The sequence below is a fragment of the Sciurus vulgaris genome, assembly GCF_902686455.1.
Source record: "Sciurus vulgaris genome assembly, chromosome: 12".
Lineage (NCBI taxonomy): Eukaryota > Metazoa > Chordata > Mammalia > Rodentia > Sciuridae > Sciurus > Sciurus vulgaris.
Genome location: NC_136473.1, coordinates 59,961,698 through 59,974,230, shown reverse-complemented (window position 1 = coordinate 59,974,230; position 12,533 = coordinate 59,961,698). Strand labels below are relative to the sequence as shown.

The following is a 12,533-nucleotide window of genomic DNA, read 5'->3' as shown; positions in this document are numbered from 1 at the left end:
TTTCTCCCATTCTGTAGGCTGTTTCTTTACCCTGTTGATTATTTTTTGTACAGAAGTTTTTAAAGTTAAATTTGTCAGTTCTTGCTATTATTTCTTGAGCTATTGAAGTCCTATTCAGGAAAACATTGTCATACCAATATCTTGAAGTATTTTCCCTATGTTTTTCTCTAGTAGTTTCAAAGGTCTCGTGTAACTTTAAGGTGTTTGATCCATTTTGAATTTTTTTTTGTACAGATTGAGCGAGAGGGATTCAATTTATCTTCTACAGGCATGTCCTGTTTTCCTAGCACCATTCATTGAAGAAACCATCTTTTATCCAACATATGCTTTTGTCTCCTTTGTTGAGAATCAGATGGCCATAAATGTTTGGGTTTATTTCTGTTGTATTCCATGGTTCCATGTTTCTGCTTTTATGCTAATCTACATGATGTTTTTGTTACAAATGTTTTATAGTATATTTTAAAATTAGGCATTGTGATGCTTCCAGCATAATCCTTTTTGGTCAGGATTACTTTGGCTATGTGGGGTCTTTTGTGCTTCTGTATGAATTCTAGGATTATTTTTTCTAGTACTGTAAAGAATATCATTGATATTTTTGTGGGAATTGCATTGAATCTGTGGCTCACTTTTGACAGAATGACCATTTTAACAAGATTAATTTTCCAAATCCATAAACATGAGAGGTCTTTCCATATTCTGGTGTTGTCCTCAATATCTTTCTTCACTGTCTTATAATTTTCATATATAGGTCTTTTATCTCCTTGATTAGGCTTACTCCTAGGTGTTTTTTGTTTGTTTGTTTTTGAGGCTATCATGAATGGGATTTTTTTTTCTGATTTCTTTCTCAGCAGGTTCATTATTGGTGTATAGAAGAGCTATTGACTTGTTTGTACATTTTGTATTCTGATACTTTGCTGAATTTGTTTATCAGTTCTAAGAGTTTCTTGGAAGATTCTTTAGGATTTGCATGTCATCTGCAAACAGGAATAATTTGATTTCTTCATTTCCTATTTGTATCCCTTTTCTCTCTCTTGCCTGATTATTCTGGCCATACTTTCCAGTGCTATATTGAATAAGAGTGGTGAGAGGGGACACCCTTATCTTGTTTCTGATTTTATAGAAAATGCTTTCAGTTTCCTACATTTAGTATGATACTGACTTTGGGTTTGTCACATATAGCCTCTATTATGTTGAGGTATGATCCTTCTATACCTAGTTTATTCAGGGTTTTTATCAGGAAGGTAGTTGAATTTTATCAAAGGCTTTTTCTGCATCTATTAAGATAATCACATAGTTTTTTTATCCTTGCTACTATTTATATGGTATATTTATTGATCTGCATATATCGAACAAAAACCAATTTGATCATGGTGTTGGTTTTCATGTGATGTTGAATTCAATCTGCAGTTTTTTTTTTTGAAGATTTTTACATCTGTGTTCATCAAAGATATTGGTCTTTAGTTTTTCTTTTTCCTTTTTTTTTTTTTTTTTGTTTGTTGTTGTGTTGTTGTTGTTGTGTCCTTGTCAGGTTTTGGTAGCTGCCCACAATTACCACCCAGTGAGTACATTCAAATTAGGCTGGACTGATGAGGTTACAGCTCTCACAATCCAATCTTTTCGTCTCCAAGCATTCCTGCATTAACACATTAACCAAAAAACTCTACTCCAAGAATTCAAATAATCCAGTCGAGAAATGGGCTAAGGAAATGAATAGACACTTCACAGAAGAAGATCTACAAGCAATCAACAAACATATGGAAAAATGTTCAACATCTCTAGTAATAAGAGAAATGCAAATCAAAACCACCCTAAGATTCCATCTCACCCCAATTAGAATGGCGATTATCAAGAATACGAGCAACAACAGGTGTTGGCGAGGATGTGGGGAGAAAGGTACACTCATACATTGCTGGTGGGGCTGCAAATTAGTGCAGCCACTCTGGAAAGCAGTGTGGAGATTCCTTAGAAAACTTGGAATGGACCCTCCATTTGACCCAGCTATCTCACTCCTTGGCCTATACCCAAAGAACTTAAAATCAGCATACTACAGAGACACAGCCACATCAATGTTCATAGCTGCTCAATTCACATTAGCCAGACTGTGGAACCAACCTAGATGCCCTTCAATTGATGAGTGGATAAAGAAACCGTGGTATATATATACAATGGAATATTACTCAGCCATAAAGAATAATAAAATTATGGCATTTGCAGGCAAATGGATGAAATTGGAGAATATCATGCTAAGTGAGATAAGCCAATCTCAAAAAGCCAAAGGAAGAACGATATCGCTAATAAGTGGATGATGACACATAATGGGGGGAGGGAAGGGTTAGTGTTAGGGTTAGAGTTAGGGTTAGGGAGGGGGTCAAGTATGGAGGAAGGAAGCACTGTATAGAGGGAAAAGAGGGGTGGGAGGGGTGGGGGGAAGGGAAAAAATAACAGAATGAATCAAACAACATTACTCTGTAAATTTATGATTACACAAATGGTATGCCTTTACGCCATGTACAAACAGAGAAACAACATGTATCCCATTTGTTTACAATAAAAAATAAATAAATAAATAAAATAAAATAAAATAACAACAACAACAACAAAAAACACATTAACCAATCTTTTCTTTAATGTTGTAGTTTTGATGGTTTACACAATGACCAGCTACGAATGGGTGATATATTCTGTATAGGAACATATCTTACTAAAGAAATATACTTCTATTTATACTATTTAAAATGCAAGAATGTAAATCTTGTGTAATAGGGAATTGTGATCTATCTTACTTATTTGCATATCTGTTTCCAACACTCTCCAAGGTGTGGGAGACCTTAACTCAGAGCACCAAAAGATTACCCGAGAATTACTTAAACCACCTCATCAAATAAAAACTGTTTAGTTGGCCATCCAGTTGACTTCAAGAAACATCATATATATAGCCTTGAATACTTTACAATAGGATTATGATTTTATTTCAAAACATTCCTAAGACTTTATTGACATATTTAATCAAGAGGATGACTTATATGGATGTATCTTTGATTATCATGATTATGTTGATCTCCTGTGCATCCCATTCAATTCTTATTCTACAACTGTGCGGCTTGTATTATGAGTGGCAGAGAATTCGTTACCTTTTATGTAACACTGCCTAAAGTTCAGGCCTTTAGGTAGGTGATCTTCTTAACTCTATTTAAAAGAGGTTGCTCTTTAACAACTCCTCTCAGGTGATTACCTACATCCACCTGGTCTTGCCATAGGAGGTGCCTTTTTCTCCACTGCATAGTCCTGCTGAGTTTCCTTTAGCTGCTTTATTCTGTCTAGTTATAGGGATGCAAGGAATGAGCAATGAAGTGGGACAGGTCAGTGAAAAGAAAGGATAAATCCACTTTTTTTCTGCAGTTGTGTCCACACTGAAATAAACCCTCCTTTAGTAGGAATCACGGTTCCCCTTATAATTCTTTATTAGAATATTAAGTATCTTTCCAAGTTGCATACACTCCTTGAAATATTTTAATGTATAATCACATGGTGTATTCAATCCTATTAATTTTATTTGCTGTCTTAGAATATTCTTAACTTTTAAACATTAAAATATTTATTAGGAAATTGGTAACCTATCTAAATGGTGATTAAAATTACAAAAAGGTATAGAATCTTTTATGTTTGCTTTTAGTGTAGAATAATTAAACAGCTGTACTCTGGTAATAGCTAGTTCTTAAATATGTCTTAAAATCTGGCTTCTTTTTTTTTTTATTTTTTATTTTATTTTTTTTATTGTAAACAAATGGGATACATGTTGTTTCTCTGTTTGTACATGGCACAAAGGCATACCATTTGTGTAATCATAAATTTACATAGAGTAATGTTGTTTGATTCATTCTGTTATTTTTTCCCTTCCCCCCACCCCTCCCACCCCTCTTTACCCTCTATACAGTCCTTCCTTCCTCCATACTTGCCCCCCTCCCTAACACTAACTCTAACCCTAACACTAACCCTTCCCTCCCCCCCATTATGTGTCATCCTCCACTTATTAGCGATATCATTCGTCCCTTGGCTTTTTGAGATTGGCTTATCTCACTTAGCATGATATTCTCCAATTTCATCCATTTGCCGGCAAATGCCATAATTTTATCATTCTTTATGGCTGAGTAATATTCCATTGTATATATATACCACAGTTTCTTTATCCACTCATCAATTGAAGGGCATCTAGGTTGGTTCCACAGTCTGGCTATTGTGAATTGAGCAGCTATGAACATTGATGTGGCTGTATCTCTGTAGTATGCTGATTTTAAGTCCTTTGGGTATAGGCCAAGGAGTGAGATAGCTGGGTCAAATGGAGGGTCCATTCCGAGTTTTCTAAGGAATCTCCACACTGCTTTCCAGAGTGGCTGCACTAATTTGCAGCCCCACCAGCAATGTAAGAGTGTACCTTTCTCCCCACATCCTCGCCAACACCTGTTGTTGCTTGTATTCTTGATAATCGCCATTCTAATTGGGGTGAGATGGAATCTTAGGGTAGTTTTGATTTGCATTTCTCTTATTACTAGAGATGTTGAACATTTTTCCATATGTTTGTTGATTGCTTGTAGATCTTCTTCTGTGAAGTGTCTATTCATTTCCTTAGCCCATTTGTTGATTGGGTTATTTGTATTCTTCGTGTAGAGTTTTTTGAGTTCTTTATAGATTCTGGAGATTAGTGCTCTATCTGAAGTATGATTGGCAAAGATATTCTCCCACTCTGTAGGCTCTTTCTTCGCATTGCTGATAGTTTCCTTTGCTGAGAGAAAGCTTTTTAGTTTGAATCTATCCCAGTGGTTGATTCTAGCTTTTATTTCTTGTGCTATGGGAGTCCTGTTAAGGAAGTCTGATCCTAGACCAATAAGGTGAAGATTTGGACCTACTTTTTCCTCTATAATCTGCAGGGTCTCTGGTCTGATTCCGAGGTCCTTAATCCATTTTGAGTTTAGTTTCGTGCATGGTGAGAGATATGGGTTTAGTTTCATTCTGTTGCATATGGATTTCCAATTCTCCCAGCACCATTTGTTGAAGAGGCTATCTTTTCTCCATTGCATATTTTTGGCACCTTTGTCTAGTATGAGAAAATTGTATTTATTTGGGTTTGTGTCCGTGTCCTCTATTCTGTACCATTGATCTACCTTTCTATTTTGGTACCAATACCATGCCGTCTTTGTTACTATTGCTTTGTAGTAGAGTTGAAGATCTGGTATTGCAATACCCCCTGTTTCACTCTTCCTGCTAAGGATTGCTTTAGCTATTCTGGGTTTCTTATTCTTCCAGATGAATTTCATGATTGCTTGCTCTATTTCTGTAAGGTACGTCATTGGGATTTTAATTGGAATTGCATTGAATTTGTATAGCACTTTAGGTAGTATGGCCATTTTGACAATATTAATTCTTCCTATCCAAGAACATGGAAGATCTTTCCATCTTCTAAGGTGTTCTTTAATTTCTTTCTTTAGTGTTGTATAGTTCTCATTGTAGAGGTCTTTCACCTCTTTTGTGAGATTGATTCCCAAGTATTTTATTTTTTTCGAGGCTATAGTGAATGGGGTAGTTTTCCTAATTTCTCTTTCTGAAGAATCATCACTTATGTATAAAAATGCGTTGGATTTATGGGCATTGATCTTGTAACCTGCTACTTTACTGAATTCACTTATGAGTTCTAAGAGTTTTCTGGTGGAATTTCCAGGTTCCTCTAAATATATAATCATGTCATCAGCGAACAGGGATAGTTTGAGTTCTTCTTTTCCAATTCGTATCCCTTTAATTTCTTTGGTTTGTCTAATTGCTCTGGCCAGAGTCTCAAGAACGATGTTGAATAGAAGTGGTGAAAGAGGGCATCCCTGCCTTGTTCCAGTTTTTAGGGGGAATGCTTTCAGTTTTTCACCATTTAGAATGATATTAGCCATGGGCTTAGCATAAATGGCCTTTACAATGTTAAGGAATGTTCCCACTATCCCTATTTTTTCTAGTGTTTTGAGCATGAAGGGGTGCTGTATTTTATCAAATGCTTTTTCTGCATCTATTGAAATAATCATGTGATTCTTGACTTTAAGTCTATTAATATGGTGAATTACGTTTATTGATTTTCTGATGTTGAACCAACCTTGCATGCCTGGGATGAAACCCACTTGATCATGGTGCACTATCTTTTTAATATGTTTTTGTATGCGATTTGCTAAAATTTTGTTGAGAATTTTTGCGTCGATGTTCATTAAGGATATTGGTCTGAAATTTTCTTTCCTTGATGAGTCTCTGTCTGGTTTAGGTATCAGGGTGATATTGGCTTCATAGAATGAGTTTGGGAGGGTTCCCTCCTCTTCTATTTTATGAAATACTTTGAGAAGTATTGGAATGAGCTCTTCCTTAAAGGTTTTGTAGAACTCGGCTGAGAACCCATCTGGTCCCGGACTTTTCTTTGTTGGAAGGCTTTTGATGACTTCTTCTATTTCAGTACTTGAAATTGGTCTATTTAAATTGTTTATGTCCTCCTCGTTCAGTTTAGGCAATTCATATGTCTCTAGAAACCTGTTGATGTCTTCGAAATTTTCTATTTTGTTGGAGCATAGATTTTCAAAATAGCTTCTAATTATGTTTTGTATTTCAATCCTGTCTGTTGTGATATTTCCTTGTTCATTCCGAATTTTAGTGATTTGGGTTTTCTCTCGTCTTCTCTTTGTTAGTGTGGCTAAAGGTTTATCAATTTTGTTTATTTTTTCAAAGAACCAACTATTTATTTTGTCAATTTTTTGTATTGTTTCTTTTGTTTCAATTTCATTGATTTCGGCTCTGAGTTTAACTATTTCCTGTCTTCTACTACTTTTGGTGTTGGTCTGTTCTTCTTTTTCTAGGGCTTTGAGCTGTAGCGTTAGGTCGTTTATTTGTTGAGTTTTACTTCTTTTATTAAATGCGCTCCATGAAATAAATTTCCCTCTAAGTACTGCTTTCATAGTGTCCCAGAGATTTTGATATGATGTTTCTTTGTTCTCATTTACCTCTAAGAATTTTTTAATTTCCTTCCTAATATCTTCTGTTATCCATTCATCATATAATAGCATATTGTTTAATCTCCAGATGTTGGAATAGTTTCTGTGTTTTACTCTTTCATTTATTTCTAACTTCAATCCATTATGATCTGATAGAATACATGCTAGTGTCTCTATCTTCTTGTATTTGCTAACATTAGCTTTGTGGCATAATATATGGTCTATTTTAGAGAAGGATCCATGTGCTGCTGAGAAGAAAGTGTATTCGCTCTTGGTTGGATGGTATATTCTATAAATGTCTGTTAAGTCTAAATTATTGATTGTGTTATTGAGATCTATGGTTTCTTTGTTCAATTTTTGTCTGGAAGATCTGTCCAGTGGTGAGAGAGGCGTGTTAAAATCACCTAGTATTATTGTGTTATGGTCTATTTGGTTTCTGAAATTGAGAAGGATTTGTTTGACATACATGGATGAGCCACTGTTTGGGGCATAGATGTTTATGATTGTTATATCTTGCTGATTTATGCTTCCCTTAAGCAGTATGAAATGACCTTCTTTATCCCTTCTGACTAACTTTGGCTTGAAGTCCACACTATCGGAAATGAGGATGGATACTCCAGCTTTTTTGCTGAGTCCATGCGCGTGGTATGTTTTTCCCCATCCTTTCACCTTTAGTCTATGGGTATCTTTTTCTATGAGGTGAGTGTCTTGCAGGCAACATATTGTTGGATCTTTCTTTTTAATCCAGTCTGCCAGTCTATGTCTTTTGATTGATGAATTCAGGCCATTAACATTCAGGGTTATTATAGAGATATGATTTGGTTTCCCGGTCATTTGGTTCATTTTTTAAATTCTATTTATTTATTTCTTTGACACAACTTGTTTCCTCCTTTATTTGACAATTCCTTTAGGATAATTCCTCCCTTTGCTGATTTGCTGCTTTGTTTCTCATCTCTTCCTCATGGAATATTTTGCTGAGAATGTTTTGTAATGCTGGCTTTCTTTTTGTAAATTCTTTTAGCTTTTGTTTATCATGGAAGGATTTTATTTCATCGTCAAATTTGAAGGTAAGTTTTGCTGGGTATAAGATTCTTGGTTGGCATCCATTTTCTTTCAGGGCTTGAAAAATGTTGTTCCAGGCCCTTCTAGCTTTTAGGGTCTGGATTGAAAAGTCTGCTGATATCCGTATTGGTTTCCCCCTGAATGTAATTTGGTTCTTTTCTCTCACAGCTTTTAAAATTCTGTCTTTATTTTGTATGTTAGGTATTTTCATTATAATGTGCCTTGGTGTGGGTCTGTTGTAATTTTGTGTATTTGGAGTCCTATAAGCCTCTTGAACTTGATTTTCCATTTCATTCTTCAGATTTGAGAAATTTTCTGATATTATTTCATTGAATAAATTGTTCATTCCTTTGGCTTGTTTCTCTAGGCCTTCCTCAATCCCAATAATTCTTAAATTTGGCCTTTTCATGATATCCCATAGTTCTTGTAGATTCTGTTCATGATTTCTTACCATCTTCTCTGTTTGTTCAACTTTGTTTTCAAGGTTAAATATTTTGTCTTCAATGTCTGAGGTTCTGTCTTCCAGGTGTTCTATCCTATTGGATATGCTTTCTATGGAGTTCTTAATTTGGTTTATTGTTTCTTTCATGTCAAGGATTTCTGTTTGGTTTTTTTTCAATATCTCTAACTCTTTATTGAAATGATCTTTTGCTTCCTGTATTTGCTCTTTTAACTGTCGATTGGTGCGATCATTCAATGCTTGCATTTGCTCTTTCATCTCATCGTTTGCTTCTCTGATCATTTTAATTATGTACATTCTGAACTCCTTTTCTGTCATTTCTTCTGCCATGCTGTCATTGGGTTTTATTGATGTAACATCTAGATTTGTTTGCAGCATTTTCTTTCCTTGTTTTCTCATATTGTTCAGGTATCAGTTGACCGCTGAGATATTGCAGATTTCCTCTATTGACTTACAATGTCCCTGAAGATTTCTATATATATCCCCCCTTAGCCTTCAGTAGGCTGAAGTCTTGGAGGAAGTTGATAATGCGGAGCTCCACAAGGAAGCTGCCTCTCTAGGAGTGGTGGCCTTCAGGAGGGGTATAATCCCTGCTAGTGGGCAGAGGTGCCTCCACTTGTTGACCAATGGTCATCCAAAGGGGACCTAGGCTGCGGGCTGAGGCAAGGCCTGTTTGGGCCTGAGTCTCTAGTTTTACCATCCTTGTGGGGAAACCTCACCCGGCAGGGAAGACTCACCCGGTGGGGAGGTCTCGCTGGTCAGTACCCTCCTAGAGGTTCCCCTCAATTACAGCTACCACCTGGGCTGGGCTGCCTTCCTCTGCAAAGTTCTCAGGGGCCCGGCTCTACCTCCTGGGCCTGGGAGCCTCACCCTTCGCAGATGAATCTCCTTAGGCTGCCCCTCCTCAGAGAATATGCCCTCAGGCCTGGAACCTTTGCTCCGCCCTAAGCCTGTCTCTGTGCGGCTCTTCCACCCAGAAGCCTCCTAGATCCTGGGACCCTGCTCTGCCCCTAATTGCCTGGCTATGCGGCCCCTCCTCTGAGCAGCCACCTGGGGCCCCGTCCAATCTCTCTGAGTCCCAGAGACCCGCCACACGCCTCTTCCTCCAGACAGCTGCCCAGTATTCCGGTGCGGTCACTAGGAGTCCAAGAAACTCACTGCGTGCCTCCACCTCCCACCAACCACCCGTAGCCCTGGGCAATCAATCACTCCGAGTCGAAGTGACCCTCCCCGTTCCTCCTCCTCCTCCAGATAACCCCCCGAGTGTTCAGGAGTGGTCGCTCTGGGTGGCTCTGAATCCACGTGACCCGCTGCACGGGTCCTATGGGCAACCGCCCGGAGCTCTTGGTGCGGCCACTCAAGACCAAGCGACCCACCACGCTTCCTCTCCAGGCAGCCCCCCTGTGTTCAGGCGCTGTCCCTTTAAGTCCAAACAACTCACCACTCGCCTTCTCCTCTGAGCAGCCGCCTGGAGCGCCAATGCAGTCACTGCGAGTCCAAAGGACCCGCCGCGCTTCTCCTCCTCCTCCGAGCAGGCCCCGGGGTTCAGAAGTGGTCCGAGTCCAAACAGCCCGCCACGCAGCCTCTCCTCTGGCAACCGCCTGAAGCTCTGGTGTAGTCACCCCGAATCCAAGCGGCCGCGTTCCTCTTCCTCCTCCTCGTCCTCAGGGCAGGCCCCGGGGTTCAGAAGCGTCGTTCTGAGTCCAAACAGCTCGCCGCGGAGTTTCTCTTCTGGCAACCGCCTGTAGCTCTGGTGCAGTCTCTCCGAATCCAAGTGGCCACGCTCCTCCTCCTCCTCCTCAGGGCAGGCCCCGGTGTCCTGAGTCCACACAGCTTTCCTCGCCACTCCTCCCCTGGGCAGCCGCCGGATCCCCAGTGGTTGCTCCGAGTCCCAGCGCTGTGCCGAGTGGCCTCCTTTTCGGCGCTCCTAGTTGTCCGAGTTCACTGCTCCAGCGGGGGGAGGGGCGTCTCACTGGCAGCTCTACTTCACAAAGTTTCCTGCATTCCGGGACCACTGTCCCATCCGGGACGCCTCCCCAATGGGAGAGACTCACCCGGCTGCTTTGAGTTGGTCCCAAGTGTCTCAATATCTCCTCTTTTGAATCCTGAGTCCTGGAGCAACATGAAATGCAGCCACCCTCTAGGCCGCCATCTTGAAACCTCCCAAAATCTGGCTTCTTAAGCTGGGGCAGAGTCTATAAATTTGCCTCCAGAGGTCTGTGAACATGAAATTTTGTGTGTATTATATTTTTTCTGGAAAGAATAATAATATATTTAATTATTCTGAGAGTCAGATGTTGGTGTAGTAAAACATTTAGAACTATTGTCTTATAGTAATTGGTAACTTGTAATTACTATAAGAGAAATATCAGGATTAAAATATAAGGGTTTGGGCTGAGATTATAACTTAGTGGTTGAGCACTTGCCTAGTATGTACAAGAGTCCTTGCGTTCAATCCCCAGCACTGCCAAAAACAAACAAATAAACTAATGATCATTGGTTCAATTTACAATGCCTTTTAAATTAATGTATTTATTTCCTTTTAGAAAGTAATACATATTGTAACACAACAATTAGGCCTACAATATTGGTCACCTCAGAAAGAGAAGATCATTCAGTTTTATCATCAACTTCAGGTAAGTGGAGAACGACATGTTAGCAAAATTTTGCCTGGGTTTCAATAGATACAGTCAAGGAGGAAAATAACAACAGTAATAACAAAAGAGGGCTATTATAATATTTTTCAAAATGAGGTGACATTGATTAACTTTTCCCTTAGGCTTTATTATTTGGCCCTGATTATAGCTCTCAACAAAGAGAGAGAGCTATAATTCTTTTCACCTTTATTCCCTTAAACAAATTTTTATAAAAACTCTACAAATATGGCATGAAATATTCTGCATGCCATTAATATACGTGCTTTGTATCATCCATGAATGAACTATTTGCAAAAACAGTAGAATGTGCCTATCCCTGATTACTAGTAAGATTGTACATCCTTTTCAATGTTTTTTTAACCATAAGAGTTTTCAGATTATGTAATGTACTCATTTTGTAATTGGTTGTTTATCTTTTTCTTAGAAAACATGTATAGTTTTTCATCACACATTTTTATGCCATAATTCTGTATTGGTATAGGTACTGCAAATATGTTCTCTTAAATCTTGGCTTTTCAGAAATGTCTGTGGTTTTTTGAGATTGTTTTATCTCACTTAGCATGATATTCTCCAGTTTCATCCATTTGCCTGCAAATGCCATAATTTTATCATTCTTTATGGCTGAGTAATATTCCACTGTATGTATGTGTGTGTGTGTGTGTGTGTGTGTGTGTGTGTGTGTGTATATATATATATATATATATATATATATATATATATACAATCTGGCTATTGTGAATTGAGCAGCTGTGAACATTGATGTGGCTGTATCTCTGTAGTATGCTGATTTTAAGTCCTTTGGTTATAGGCCAAGGAGTGGGATAGCTGGGTCAAATGGTGGTTCTATTCCAAGCTTTCTGAGAATATCATGCTAAGTGAGATAAGCCAATCTCAAAAAACCAAAGGACAAATGATCTCTCTGATAAGCAGATGATGACATATTATGGGGGGGTGGGAGGGGTTAGTGTTAGGTTTAGGGTTAAGGTTAGGGTTAGGGTTAGGGAGGGGGACAAGAATGGAGGAAGGAAGGTCTGTATAGAGGGAAAAGAGGGGTGGGAGGGGTGGGGGGAAGGGAAAAAATAACAGAATGAATCAAACAACATTACCCTATGTAAATTTATGATTACACAAATGGTATGCCTTTATGCCATGTACAAACAGAGAAACAACATGTATCCCATTTGTTTACAATTAAAAAATAAATAAATAAAACCTGAAGAATCTTAGGCAAAAAAAAGAAAAAAGAAATGTCTGTGGTGTTGACTTACTTATAAGAAATCATTTTAAAATGCAGTAAGGTCCACCAGTCTTTTTCTTTATGGTCTGCATTTTTTGTATCCTATT

General features: G+C 38.4%; 1 protein-coding gene across 1 annotated transcript in view; it reads left to right on the top strand.

Annotated features, from left to right (window-relative positions):
- Positions 1-12,533, top strand: part of DNAH14 (dynein axonemal heavy chain 14) — a gene marked incomplete at its 3' end in the record, with an annotated part of 400,436 nt that overhangs the window by 149,836 nt on the left and 238,067 nt on the right. Inside the window, exon 35 of the mRNA XM_079107288.1 lies at positions 11,079-11,168. Coding sequence (XP_078963414.1) covers positions 11,079-11,168 — 90 coding nt within the window. The remainder of the gene's footprint in view (positions 1-11,078; positions 11,169-12,533) is intronic.